The 14997-nt window shown below is 40.4% G+C and overlaps 1 protein-coding gene across 1 annotated transcript in view; it reads left to right on the top strand.

Moving 5' to 3' along the window:
• Nucleotides 1–13909, top strand: part of LOC118829614 (protein regulator of cytokinesis 1-like) — a 33920-nt gene extending 20011 nt beyond the window's left edge. The window contains exons 8-13 of the mRNA XM_036736564.1: nucleotides 1297–1433; nucleotides 3151–3246; nucleotides 4924–5070; nucleotides 5936–6046; nucleotides 10175–10348; nucleotides 13475–13909. Coding sequence (XP_036592459.1) covers nucleotides 1297–1433; nucleotides 3151–3246; nucleotides 4924–5070; nucleotides 5936–6046; nucleotides 10175–10348; nucleotides 13475–13546 — 737 coding nt within the window. The 3' untranslated portion in view covers nucleotides 13547–13909. The remainder of the gene's footprint in view (nucleotides 1–1296; nucleotides 1434–3150; nucleotides 3247–4923; nucleotides 5071–5935; nucleotides 6047–10174; nucleotides 10349–13474) is intronic.
• The last annotated feature ends 1088 nt before the right edge of the window (nucleotides 13910–14997 follow it).

The following is a 14997-nucleotide window of genomic DNA, read 5'->3' as shown; positions in this document are numbered from 1 at the left end:
ATGCCTGTCTGGGGAATATGTCGTGCATGCTGACCGCTGTGGGAAGGGCCATAATAATAGCTACCATTTATATGAAGCTTTAAGGTTTGCAGATCCCATTACGTATATTCTCTCAGACAACCCTGTGAGGCCGGTTCTATTATTACCCTCACTTTTCAGATGAGGGAACTTAGCCTGAGAGAGCTTACATGATTTGCTTAGGGATCCATAGCTAGTAAGGCTTGGAGGTAGATTTTGAATTCGGGCCTTTCTGACTCCAAGTCCGGTGTTCTTTCCACTATAATAGGGTAAAAGGAGAAATTGGAAAGGATCAGGGAATCTAGGAATATTTGAAAGGGGGAGAAAATTGCACTGTTAGCTGGGGAGTCGGGAAGGACGTGGCCCCAGAGCTAAACCTTGACAAAAGGGAAGCATTTCAGTAGGTGGACATGAGGAAGAAATGCATTTCAGTGATGGGAAACCGCTTATACAAATGTGCAGAGGCTGGAGAGTTCAGGCTAAGACGGGGGAACATCCGGCAATCTAGTTTATCTGGACTGTAAGATTCACAAACGGAAATAATATGAAATGAGGCTGCAAAAGTAAGTTGGGGCCAAAATGGAGAGACCCTTAAATTCTAGGCTAAAGAGTTTGTGTTTTATCTTCTAGACAATAGAGAGCCATTGGAGGTTTGGAGGCTTTGGACTGTCAGACCTGGGCATTAAGAAGATTATTTTGGCAGCTGTTCGAGGGATACATGGGGAAAGGGGAGAGATGTCATGGAGCCTGTGTGTAGAACCTGGAACTGGAAACGCCCCAAAGGATAACCTCCTCATTTATGGCATTTATGTCCATACTTGTGTAAATACAACATGACTTTAAAGTCATTAGTAGCAATCTACTCACTGGGCTAAAGATGGTGATGTTACTCTTTGAAAATCTGTGTGCATCTTGTGGGTGTCGCTGGCTTTTTTTCATATCTTTCTGTGTCTGTGCTTTTCTGTCTTTCTGTCCTGTAAGAAGCCATATGGTGAGAAAATTAGTGAATAATTAAGGTGAGTTTAAGCATAGTCTAAAAATACTTCATCTTTTAAAAAATGAATAAAAATCTAAATTTTCTGTTATAGAAAATGAATAGCACGTCTTTGAAAAAAAAGAATGTATTCTTTCTCATCAGACTTGCATTAAAGGCTGAGTAGAAAAGTGAGAGGATGTAGGGAAAATGGGGTCATGAATATTTAGGGGCATTGAAATGTTAATGGAGGCAAATTTGGGCTTTTTTCCCCTCTCTTCTCTTGGACCCTGACTGTCACACAGAAGACTACTCGGAGACTTTGCTCCAGCTGCATGATGCTGAGGTGGTGCAGTTAAAACGTTATTACGAGGTGCACAGAGAGCTCTTTGAAGGCATCCAGAAGTGGGAAGAAAACTGGAAGCTCTTCTTGGAGTTTGAGGTACTATGCTGGTATTTGCAGAGCAAGAGGAAGGCAAGGGGAAAGGCAGACAAAGAAATAGGGATGAAGAATGGATCTGGGCTTTCACTGGGATTCCTAGACGAAAAACTCCCCCTAACAAAGTGGGTCAACCCTTTCTCTGCAACTTATAGCCTTGGAGGCTTGGGCATTGAGAGGTTAAGTTGATCATCCAGGATCATGCAGCCAGTACATAGTATGTGACAGGCAGGACTTGTACTTCATCTCTTTCTGCCCCTATTGGCAACTTTCTGTCTACCATGCCAAATATGTCAAATTGCCTTGCGCGCAGTCACATAACTTTGGCAGTATAAGATTTCCGAAATTTGTGAATCGTCCAAGGATTTGTTGATAGGTATTTCTGTCAATCATACTAACATGCAAAAACATATAAATACTGGTTTATTATATGCTCAGAGCATAGTCCTACAGTATACAAAAACCAGTGGGCCCAAGCAGCGGTTTCAACAATCTTATAAAAGTCTTGGTTACATAGGAGGGGAACAGTGGAATTTTATAGAAGGTAGAAACAAAGATTTACACATCAAAAAACAGCTAGCAGAAGGGGAAGATTTATATTAGGTTAAATAATAAACTAGTCAGTAAATGATGGGGAATATAGCTAGATTTTGCAGACTGACCGTTAGCATTGAAGTGATAGCTAGTTACATGACATCCTTAAGTAAATAGAGGTAATAAAGCTTGAGCTGGAAATTCTCTTATTGCTAACAAGTTAATGAGTGGAGCTACAGTTAGATATCTTAGCTTGATTTTGCGGATCCTAGCTAGTTACGTGTCTTACTGTCTTAAGCAATTGGTGGTAATGGTAGCAAGAAAAATTTTCTTATGACACTTGACTTTGCCACCTAAGTCTCCTAATTTTCATAAACTGCTTCCTCCACCCCTTGAAATCTCATAAAATTGCCTGAGTATCAGTTTTAGTTTGGGATCTATTTTTAGGTAATATGGCTTTAGTGCGGGGAGATAATCTCAATCTTTCCTACCTTCCGGCTCTTGTTGGGATTTGAAAATCAGAGACAGAGAGAGCCAGGCAGTCAGCAAGCATTTATGAAGCATATACTATGTGCCAAACATTGTGCTAAGCTCTGGGGATACAAAGAAAACCAAAACTCCCCTTCCCCCCCCAAAAAAATCATGATTCTCCTTGCCATTAGGGAGCTTATATTTTAATGGGAGAGCCAAATGAATATTTAGCTATATACAGACTAAATGGGAAATAAACTTAGTAGGGAAGTCATGAGCAGTAGGGGGAACCAAGGAAGACCTCCTTCAGAAGGTGACCTTTAAAATGGATGTTGAGGGGAGAGTCTGAGTAGAAGTGAGGGAGGAGAACATTCCAGGACTGGGAAATCAGTTCAGCAGCTCTGGGGTTGACATAACTTAAGCAAAGTAATCGGAAAAGGGGGATCATCATCGTTACCTCTGTCAGTTTTCCAGTTTGTCAGCCTGTCAAGATTTTGAAATGTCTTTTCAGTTTTGGTTTATTCTTTTTAAATGCTGGACTTAATTTTTATCATAGCTGAACCTCAGAATGGGGAGGTAGCATCAAACTTCCTTACTTTCTAGCTTCTTCTAAGTATAGCTCTTTGAGATTAAGGGACTTCCAAGGAACTAACTAGTTATGCTGAGATTTACAGGTTGAATACTGGCTCTAACTTAAGTGTAATTGTCTCCACAGAGAAAAGCTTCAGATCCAAGTCGTTTCACTAACCGTGGTGGAAACCTCCTGAAGGAGGAAAAACAAAGAGCCAAGCTCCAAAAAACTTTCCTTAAGGTAATGTCATCTCTTTGCTTGGTTGACCCCTAATTCCAGAAAATCATACACCTGAAGGTTTTACTTTATAACTCATGTCTTCTATATACTAATCTAATAATGCTGATGAACACTTGGAGCCTGTGATGTATTTCTCTGTGTAGCTCAGGGACAAACCACCATAGCTTTGTGAGAGCCTTGGGTTTACTCATTCTTATCTAATTTACATAAACAACTCACATCAAGGCTTCTTGTCATCAATTGGACTTCAGGGCAGTATCTCAAGGTCTGATGGAGGAGACCATCTGTAAACTATTACATGCAAATGAGATCTGTACAAGATAATTTGCAGGTAATTGCAGAAGGAAGATATGAGCATTAAAGAAGACAGCTTTTTGCAAAAAATGGGATTTTAGCTGAGACTTGAAGGAATCCAGCAAGGGCAGGAAGTAGAGATAGGGGGAAAGAGCATTCCAGGCATAGGGCATGGTCAGTGAATATATGTAGTTGCAAGGCGGAGTGTCTTGTATGAGGAACAGCGAGTGTCACTGGATCATAGAATATGTGGGGAGGGGAATAAGGCACAAAAATATTGAAAATGTAAGGAAGGGCAAGACTATAAAGAGCTTAAAAAGCCAGAGAATTTTTTATTTTATTCTGGAGGTAATATAATTGATTAAATAGTGGAGAGTGACCTGGTCAGATTTCACACTTAAAACTGATAGAGAAGTGGAGGATGGACTACAGTGGAGAAAGATTTGAGGCTGGGATGTATAATGAGTACAGAGGCTCAATCAATGAATTTTTGTTGTAGTGACATTTTCCCCTCCAGAATATTCAGCCACAGTGTTTGAAGACTGATTTGGATAGACTTAGCCCTTCTCAGCAATGCAAGGACCTAAAACTTTTCAAAAGGATTCATGATGGAAAATGCCATCCACATCCAGAGAAAGAACTATGGAGTCAGAATGCAGAGCGAAGCAGACTGTTTTCTTTTTTGTTTTGTGTTGTTTTCTTTCTCATGGTTTCTCCCATTTGTTATAATTCTTCTATGCAGCATGACTAATGTGAAAATGTGTTTAATAGGAATGCGTGTGTAGAGCCCATATCAGATTGCATGCTGTCTTGGGGAGGGAGGGAGAGAAAATTTTAAACTTATGGAAGTGAATGTTGAAAACTGAAAATAAATAAGTTGGAGGAAAAACCAAAGCATTGTGAAATTATGCATATATTAAATAGTTTATGTACAACTCTTGGAGGGGGACATGTTAAGATAGGATTTTTAGCTCTAAAATTTTCCTAGTCCCTCTTTTTTTTTTTAAGTCTATGCTCCTTAAATCCTTAGAACTAGCATGTATATCTCTAGTCATATTTAAAGTCTCAAAATGCATTTCAGTTTCATGAGATTAAGAAATAATGGGTGCTGAAGCGCCATGGGCCACCCAAGCAGAAACTTTAGAAAAAGTGAAGGGTTGTGAGTTTTCCTTCCTTCTCAAGGTGCTGTGAATGAACCATGCCTTTAAGGTTTTTAGCATCTGAACATTCCAGTCACTGACAGGCACATCCTTTGCTATGAGTTACATGTTCCTGTTAGAGATACCACAGGAAAGCTCCTGAACAAAAGTTTTCATTTGAAGAGGTTTTCATTGTGACAAAAGAGTTGGGGACAGTAACCTCCCCCTTTTTTTCTGGCCCCAGCTGGAGGAGGATTTGAAAGCACAAATTGAACTGTGGGAACAAGAATATTCAAAGGCCTTTGTGGTGAATGGTCACAAATTCATGGAATACGTGATGGAGCAGTGGGAGATGCATCGTTTGGAGAAAGAGAAAGCAAAGCAGGAGAGAGTAAGTCTGAAGAAAGAAAGGAAGAGAAGAAAAGCAGTAAGGTTGTCTTTTTAAAATAATGACGTGTAATATAGTATTTCTGCTAGGGACTATGGGTGATGAGAAACCAGCCCGGGTTTGCACTTTGCCTTTAGTCGTCGTTTCTTTAGGGATGTGATACCAGATTTTTCTTTTTACAACATATATTTTTGTTTTTGAGCCACCTTCATTCCCCAATATACTCATCCCTGCCCCCAGACTCCTCCTTGAGACCGTCTATAACAAAGAAGAAACATCAGGGGAAAAACAACCAGTTCAACAGAACTAACCCACATACTGAAAAAAATCTAATATTCTATGCAGTATCATATCCCATCATGCCTCACCTTGGCAAGGAAAGGGAGAAAGGTTCCCTTTCATAGCCCCTCTTTGAGGCCAACCTTGGTTGTAACATAGCATTCGATTTTGATTGCTTTGTTGAAGTTACTGTATGTGTTGTTTTCCTCTTTGTGCTTACATCACTTTTCGTTAGTTCATAAACATCTTTCATGCTTGTCTGTATTCATTTTACTTATCATTTCTCACAACACTGTAACATTCGTTGAATTAACAAACCACAGTTTGTTTAGCCATTCCCTAATCAAAAGGCATGTATGTTGTTTCTGGTTCTTTGCTTCTGCAAAAAAGATATACTATGAATATTTTGATACCAGATTGTTTTTTAAAATGAGCACAATATTTGGCACGTAGTGAGCACTTAACAATGCTTTATCTATCAGCCTCATTTTCAGGCCCACTCCTCAATTCATCTCCAACTTGTATCTCATCTATCTAACTTTACTCTTTTTAAATTGTGATTATCTGTTCTTTTCTGGCTCTCCTTCAGCATCTAAAGAAGAGCCAACAGATAGAAGTTGAAATGTTTTATGGCAGTTCACCTAGAATTCCCAGCAAGAGGGAAAGCCCAGGATCCAAAATAACAGGCAAAGTTTTCAAGGTAACATGAGATTACGAAGGCTTTGGGGTGGATAGGGTTCTTGGCTATTGGACTACAGACAAGAAGGGATTCTTGTTTTTTCTGAGTAGGGTCTGGTTTGCTTTGGATGGAAGGCAATGATGAGCAGGCACTCTGTAGCTTCCATTCAGCTGACTTCCAGTTGAGATGCTACATAAAAGAAGCTTAAATTAATATAAATGTGCTTGTCACTAAATAGTTGTTCTCTCATGCTGATGTGCTGATCTTGACATCTGGGGAGCAAATGAAAAACAAATAAATTTTAACAGTGATGGATGTGATGGAAGCTGATTTCAGGAACTAATGAGTTGGACTGAGGGGATGGTGGCAGTAGCTGAGGGTTTTTTTTTTTTTCCTCCTCTTATAAGCTGCTACTGTTGTGGTCCTTCCAACCCCACTTGACTGAGTGGTGTTTGTTAGAAAAAATTGTTATCCTTTGAGAGTATTATTGGCATTCCTCATAATTACTAATGAGTGGTACTTTCATTTGATTAAAAATAAACTCAAAAGTCTTTGCAGATTCTTAATGCTTTTGCTAGTTAGGCTTTTCCAATTACATTAGTACTGAAATTCTCAGTCACTTCTTCCAGCTGGGTTCCAGGATAAATTTTGAAATGGCTTTTGCTCATCATTCTGTATTAGTTGAATAGGCTGTTGTTTCCCATGATCTCTGCTAACTGACCAAGACACAAGGAGTGCTGTTTTCTCTTCCAGGCCTTTTGGTCTGTCTAGCTGTCTCTCTTCTTAACATCTTTTCTTTGCTTTTGCATACATACATACGTTCACCAGTCCACCTACCCCTTCTCTCTTCCCTTTCCTTAAAAAAAGGACTCAAAAAAACTGGAAAAGTGGGATATCATATATCCAGGGTGCTTTTTGGAGCAACCAGGACATTTCAGTGCATCACTAGAATGCAACAGTGGCAGTATGCCGAGTGGTTAAAGTGCTGGATTTGGAACCAGGAAAGACCTGGATTCCAGTTCTACCTCTGACCCCCTCTTAGCTGTGTGACCATGGCAAGCCACTAAATGACTCTGAGCCTCGGTTTCCTTATCTGTAAAATGAGAGGGTTGGACTAGATGATCTCAAAGGTCCCTTCCATGTCTAAATGGATGATTTTGTGAGCCCGTAGACTAGACCATTGGAGTTTTGAAAGTTTAATTTAGGTCTATTATGAGCTATGTTTCACTGGCCCTGGTAGAGTTTTGTCAAGTTCTCCTGCTTTGCTTTTGCCATTCCTTCACTCTCTCTAATTCTGTATAAACAGATGGTTGGTTTAGGGAAAGAATGACCATAAATTGCCCTTTGGATTCACTCACAATCTCTGTGACTATAGACCAGAACACCCTTCTGTGGCCACCATGCCCTTATATATGCTGTCTCCCCCTCCTAGAACATAAGCTGCTTAAGAGCAGGGAATTTCTTGCCTTTTCTGTCCCTGGAGCTTAGCACAATGCCTCTACACTATAGTTGCTTAATAAATATTTGTACCATTCATTCATTCATTTGAATGTTAACTCTTCTTACTCAAGGCCAAACTCTTTATTTTCACTTTTTCCTATCTGCTGTAGAAACTATAGTTTACTGATCTCAATCCCAGCAGAATTCCAGAATGGATTATTAAGTGGATGGTTTATGAGAAATGACTGTGAATAGCATTACCATCCACTCTGATCTGCCTTTCACCAATTGTTCATGTTTGCACATTCACCTCCACTCAATAGCCAGGTCTCCCAAACAACCTCACTTGAGGATTCCAACTTCCAAATCCAAGGGTTTTGCCACAATGCAAAAGCAACTCATTATCCTTCAGAACTGTAGTACTGAGTTAGCTTTCTGGGCCTAGGGGCTGTACTTTATGAAATAAAGAGGTTCAGGTTCTTCCAACTCAACATGTCGTATCTAGATTCGGCATCTTGCCCCTACCAGACCCACTCTTTCCCCAGCTTCACAGTTTCTGTTTAAAACCATCACCATTTCTTCCCATCACCAGACTGGAAATCTGAGCATCATCTTTGACTTGGACTCCTTCCCCCTCATCCTCTCTGCCCATCCCAATAGCTTCTAATTCCTGCTAAGGCTCCCTCCACAGTGTCTCCATGTCCCTACTACCACCACCTTAGTTGATTGAAGCCTTCGTTACCGCTTATTGGATTATTACAGACGGTCTAGTGATTTATATTTATATGGCACATAAATCACTTGACTATTTCATTTGATAGTCTCAGCAAACCTATGAGGTATATAGGTAAAAATTATTGTTATTTGGGAAGGGGAGGGATCAAGATGTGTGATTACATCAGGGTGGAAACTCCTGTCCACCAATGCAGATCAGCAAACTTAAGAGTCTTTGAGAGTTGCCCAAGACCCTTAGAGGTTAATTGACTTGCTACTGGTCGAAACAGCTGGGACATGGTAGAGGAAGGGCCTGAATCTGGGTCTTCTGACTCCAAGGCTGGCCCTTTTCTCTCTATAGGTATGATGATTATCAGTTTTTAAGGCTCATGAAAGTTAAATGACTTGTCCATGGTCACACAACTACTAAATACTGGATGTTGGATTCAAATGTAGCTCTCTCTTGACTCCATATCCAGTGTTCTTTCTATTACCACACCGTGCTTGCTTTCCCTACATTACTGGTCTCTGTCCTCTAGATCTCTCCCTGATGGAACTTTTCTCATTGGCCAACATCTAATTCATAGACCATCTTATCTGTGAAGGTTTCGATTATTTTATCTTTCCTTATCAAAAATCTAGAAATGATCTGTCCTCGCTGAGATCTCTGACACTACTTTTTACCTTTCCTATACACCTAGCACGTTGCAATTTGCATTACAATTATTTATATTCTTGTTTTACTTCCCTTGCTGAATTGTGAGCTGGTTTTGGGCAAGGACTGTGTCATGAGCATCTTTGTATCCTTAGCGGAATATGTGCCTTGCATGAAGTAGGCATTAAGTAAATGTTTGCTGAATTTACTTGAGGTGACCATAGAGTTCATTTGGTACTTATTCCTAATTTACTAGTTAAGGAAACTGAGGCCAGGAGAAGGGGAAGCAACTCGCCCGAGGCCACGCAGCTAGTTAGTGATACAGTTAAGACTAGATCTCTTAATTTCTGATACTTCTCTTTCTACTATATTATACTGCCTCCTTGTAGCATAAGCAGAATTTAAAAAGTTCAGGCTTTAAAAAAACAGTGCAGAGACATTTTAAAAAAATTTGCTTTGTCTTGGTCTGCTTGAATAGGCAGAAGAAGATAGGCCACAGGTTAAATAGTGGACCAAGACCAAAAAGAGTGGCCCAAAGAATCCTCCTGATGGAGACTTAGGAGGAAGGGCTGAAAAGACGTGTTACTATTTTGTGCAGAAATTCATTAAAAGGTAAATCATTACCAAGAAAGCTTAGTTGCTTATATTGATGTTTAATGTTAATTTTTAAAAACACCATTTACTTATTAAAAGTAAAATGATGAAATTGAGGGCAGAAAACAAAGGGTGGCATAGACTTGTTAGGGAGAGTATCAGGAAGGCCAAAGCCCGGAATGATCCAAAGCTAGTTAAAGATGCAAAGAGTTTCTTCTCCATGAGAAAATGTTAATGGACAACTGAGGAAAAAGCAGAACAATTCAACCTCTATTTTGCTTCTCTCTCCTCGGTAAGGGAACTGACCAATGAAACGGGAAAGCACAAATAAAGATGCAGGTGTGGAATACCTGGAGGAATGGTGGGAGTAATCAAATGACACTTTTTATTTTTCAAATTTCTGTCTTCAGTAACTTCCATTTTAAATAACAGAAAGGGGAATAGGGTGACAAAATTACATATGAAAATCTTTTATTAATATTTTCATCTCTTACTTTATTTGAACCTCACAAGTTCCTTGTGGCTGAAGGGGGCAGGTACCCCTATTTTAGGATGGAGGAAGCCAAAGGGAAATTAAGTGACTTCTCCTGAGGGTCCTGCCCAGTTAGTGGTAGTCCTTACTAGAAGATCTCAGGCCTGACTCTCAGTGCTGGGTTCCTGCCCCACCCCCCACACCTGGCAGCTTTCCTCTTTAAACGTTTTGGTCACATTCACCTGTCTTTCATTCTTCTGCTTCCTTTGGCCAGTCATCCTGGAATATTGGTTCCCTGGGGAAAAAGACGCTGAATACCAGCCAACAGGAGCACAACAGGACCATTGACTTGGATGAGACTATTCTGCACAATGGATATTCTCAGTCATCCCTACTCCAGGGAAATTTCGAGATTCATTCTGTTGCCAGCACCTACGCTGAATTTGTGGTAATCCGCCTTTTCTAATATCTACCTGCTTCTGGGGAACATACAGGGCAGGATGGGTAGTCTCCTGATGACACACAGTGCCATCTCTGGGGTGGAAAAGCTGTGTGCAGGAGATAAGTTGGCAGTTTAACTTCTGAAGGGGGAAAATGGAAAATGAAGGTTGTGTAATCGCGATGACCATGCTAGACTTTGAAGAAGAGAAGAGAAAAGGTACCTCCCTTCTTTGCAAAGGTGGGGCACCTCTGTGTGTAGAATATTGCATATACTGTCAGATTCAATTGATGAGTTTTGCTGAACTGCTTCCCCCGTTCCACTATCACCACCTTTTTCTTTATTTTACAGGATGGTTCTTTTGGTAGAGGAAGGGTGAAGAATATAATTAGAAATGAAGGTGATATAAAAACAGAAGGTATCAATAAGAATTAAAAAGGGGAAAAAACCTGAACTTCAGAATTGGATCTTTCTGAGACAGGTTGGCTGTAGAAAGAGAATGTGCATTGCTTTTCCAGTGGCCACCCTGTTCTTTTGGTGGCATTCTTGGTCACCATCTTGGTTCATCCTTTTGCAGAAGGAACTAACTCTCCCTCCAACTTCTCATCTGTCAGATCTCAGGCTTGTACGACAGTCCTTGCACATCCTTGCTTTCATACTGACGTAATATCCATTGATTTCATTATCATCTGAGTAGAGCTTTATAAGAGCTAGTCTTCTCTGACTCACTGGAACAACCTCCTAAGATTAGGAAAACCAACAACAAAGACTCCTGAGCTTTTAACATTTAAAATCTAGTTTTCTGTGGAAACACGTAGCTCCAGTTTTATGTGGATTTTCAGCCCTGTTTAGATGTGTCAAAACATCTTAATATAAGCTTCATTCAGTAAAGGTCACCTTCTCTAGCTGTGACTGAATTCCATCAAAAGAATAGCATTAGAAAGTAATTAAAGGTAGTAATCATCTTCTAATATTCCATCCTTCTCACAGTAGAGAGGTGAAAGACTAGTAGGACAGACTATTGCATACACTGCCAGATGTGGTCTTTGAAGCAGATGTTTTTGCTTAATTGTTTCACTTTGTCACGTGGGAGTATTCCATCTGGAGAAGTAGGGGAGGGCTGAACTGACTTTGATAGGAAGACAAAGGGCACCCGCATTAAACTTAAAAATAAGATAGGACCATTGGATCACTCTTTTTGTATGTTGTGATGGAGTCCTGACTCTGCTATCAGGATCCCAGTTCTTGGAGTATTTTGCATTACACTGAACTATTACCATATGGTGTGACTGAGTCCTTGTCATTTTCCTGATTGGCTTCCTAGGAAGTTCCAGCCCTATAGATTATGAAACTAAGAGGATAAAGAAAAATAATATATATTAAATGGCTTACATTTGAGTCCTAGACAATGTTTCTGGCTAGTGTCCCACCTCCTCCACTTAAGCCAAACAGTGGTACTTGTTGCCTCATCATTTCATTTTACTGTCTGTTCCTATTGATCTGTGACTCTACCCTCATGTGAGTGCTAGAGAAAAGTTCTAGGAGAAACTTAGTTATATAGCTTTATTCTCTCTTCCCTCAGCTTTGGTTCTACTCTTTTTCTCCTGGTTCTCTTTCTAGCTGACTGACCACTTCTCAGTTTCTTACGTGGTTAGATCTTCATACACAGCTGGACCCCTAGCCATGATTATACTCTAAGGTTCCATCCTGGTCCTTCTCTTCTTTCTCTATATTCTCCTTCTCGATGATCTCATCAGAGGGTTGCTTATCATCTCTATACAAACGACTTCAAAAATCTTTATATATCCAGCCCTACTCTTTGTCCTAAACTCCATTGTTATATCACCAACTGCCTGCTGGAAATTTCTACTTGGGTGTCCTGTAGACATCTCAGATTTTAATACATCCAAAACAGAACTCCTTTCTTTGCCCTAAAATGACTTCTCTTCCAGACTTCTCTATGGCCGCAGTTTCTTAGCTTCTCAGTGCCTGCCACTTAATAGGCATTTAATAAATTGCTCGTTGAATTGAACTAGAGGCATCTAAAAGCCACAGTAGTGGGGAGGAGATATTTGAGTTAGCTGGTTTGGGCTTTTAGGAAGAGAGGCTCATGCTTAGTTGCCTTTGTATATAAAGCTATTGACCAAGTAATTTGGTAATAATGGGACTGACCCTGTGATTTCATTGATAAAGGAATCTCCCTTTACCAGTTAGGTCAGCACCGTCTCTGCAACTTTTAGTCTTAGATGCCTAGAACCCTGAGAACTCAAGTGACCCAGGGTTACACAGTCAGTATTTGTCAAAGGCATGACTTGAATTCAGGTCTTCCTGGCTGTGAAGCCTACTCCATCTGCTGCTGGCAAGGATACCTGTATGTCCTAATAGCCATCTGATGGATATGTAAGAGGTTAGCCACGGTCATTTGTTGCTTCTTCAAGGTTGGGTCAAATACAAACACATTCAGTGAATCATTCCACTGGGCTGTGGTGGATCATCTTGTGGCCCTCATCTCAGGAGGCCTCATCTAGTGTTAGTTGCTATATGGCTGCGGTGTCTCAGAGAGCATTCTCCCTATATAAGTCTAACATTGGCTGCTTTCCAAACTCATCCTTTGTACTTTAGCCTGAGATCAAGTCAGCAGCAAATCAGAGGGCTTTCAGCTTCAAAGATTGGCATCTGGTCTATGGTCTGTGTATGTATGTCAAGGTGCCAATCCATCAATATTTGTTGCTTCCCTGGACACCAACTCAGTGTTTTTTTAATTAGAAACTCAGCCAGCAGCTTGGTGAATATTTAGCATTTATGTTCTACAGAATCTGTGTCTTTCATAACCCATTATGGCTTGGAGCATGCACATGTACATACAAGTCTTTTCTATGCCAGATTGAAGGCACAAAGTAATTGACCTTGAGTTAACAACCTCTTGCTGGGGCTAATGACTGACACTTGACCCGTGTCCAGTCAGGGTGTGCCCTCTGCTTGCATGCTGAAAGGCTTAGGACCTCCACGAGCATCTGCTGTGGTAGGAGGGAGGGGCGAAGATGATGACTTAACTTAGCTGCCAGACCCCTATGCTGAGCCAGGAATGAGCTTGCTACCCCCTTTGATCAACTAATTTTATTTCTCTCTCAGCAGCAAGATTTTTCGGAGGCTTCCAAATCTGATGACGATTCGGGAACTTCCAACTCTACCAATATACATTCCTGAAGAGGATCCTCTTCACCTACCAGGCTGTGGGCCTCCCTGTCTTCACTGCGGTGGTTTTGACATCCCTGTAGTTCAAGTTTGTTCTCACTTGAGAAAATGTTTAAACTGTCGATTGGATTCCACAAAATGTCTGTGGCTTCTCATCCTAGGAATGGAGTTCTGAACAATAATGTTTATTTACTTTGACTGTGATGTGGCAGATGAAGCCTTAGACTTGGAGTCAGAAGATCTGGGTTCAAATACTCCCTGTGCTTTGGGACAGAGGAAGTCATTTTAACTCTGATGTGCCTTAAGTTCGCTATTTGTTAAATGGGAATAACTTACATCTGCCTACTTCATCTTGTGAAGAAGTTTATAAAGTACCATATAAGTATTTGTTGTGGAAATAATGAGGTTTTTTTTAAAACAAAATAAAGCTAATTAAAAGTGTATCGGAAGAGCAAATGTTCATATTCTTAAAATCTGTCTGTGAGTGTGGTGATTAGGGTGGGAAATGTTGATCTTTAATTCATAGATTGATAAGTTTATTAGCTTTTTTTTTTAGTCACAGAGATCTTTAACTTGGGATTTCAAAGTATTCTGATGAAATTATTATTATGGATGATGATAACATTTATATAGCACTTCGAAGTTTGCAGACCCTCATGACAACCCTGTGGTGTAGGTGCTGTCATTCCCATTTTAAAGATAACCTCTCTTAGCCTTAGCTTCCTTAAGTGACTTGCCCAAGGTCATACAGCTAGTGAGTGAATGAAAAAGATTTGAACTTGGGTCTTCCTCATTGAAAGCACAACAATTTATTCACTGCATTATGATTGGCTTCCTTTGGAATCTTAAATTATATCCATTTAAAAACATTTTGAGAAGGTCCGGTGTCATCACCAGATTACCAAAGTGGTCTGCAACACAAAAAAATTAAGAACCTCTGGTGTCTCCTGTTTACTACTTCTCCCTCCTTCCTCCTCCACTCCAACTATGAGCTCCAGCATCTTTCTAGCTGGCCACAGGCGTAAAACATTTCATGTTCCCAATTAAAAATAGGGGATGGCTGAGGGATGCCAGTCTCGCTCCTCTGGTGCCAGACTCTACCCTAGACTTGCTGATTTGATCCCCTCACTCTTGGTGAGAGGAGGCCAAGCTAAGTCACTGATAGAGGCAGGAAGAGACCTATTTTTTAGGTTGTAGCAATTGTGCCTTGGTTTGCCACTATTTGCTGCAGAACCTGCTTCTCCATTAAGTGGGGTCTGTACTCTTTGGTTTCAGTTCCTTTAGGAGAAAGTGTCTTTTCTGTGCCAGGCACTATGATAGGTGTCAGGGATCCAAAGAGAAAAAATGACAGTGTCATCCAGGAGCTTATGGGATGGGAGGTATGCCTCGTACACAAATAAGCGTAAAATAAGGGAGTGACAAAGATCAAGGTAAGGGTTGAGAAATGAAAGAGTGCTTTAAAC

Source organism: Trichosurus vulpecula, chromosome 8 (assembly GCF_011100635.1).
Source record: "Trichosurus vulpecula isolate mTriVul1 chromosome 8, mTriVul1.pri, whole genome shotgun sequence".
NCBI lineage: Eukaryota > Metazoa > Chordata > Mammalia > Diprotodontia > Phalangeridae > Trichosurus > Trichosurus vulpecula.
Note: the sequence above shows the minus strand (reverse complement) of the source record. Positions and strands in the feature narration are given on the sequence as shown.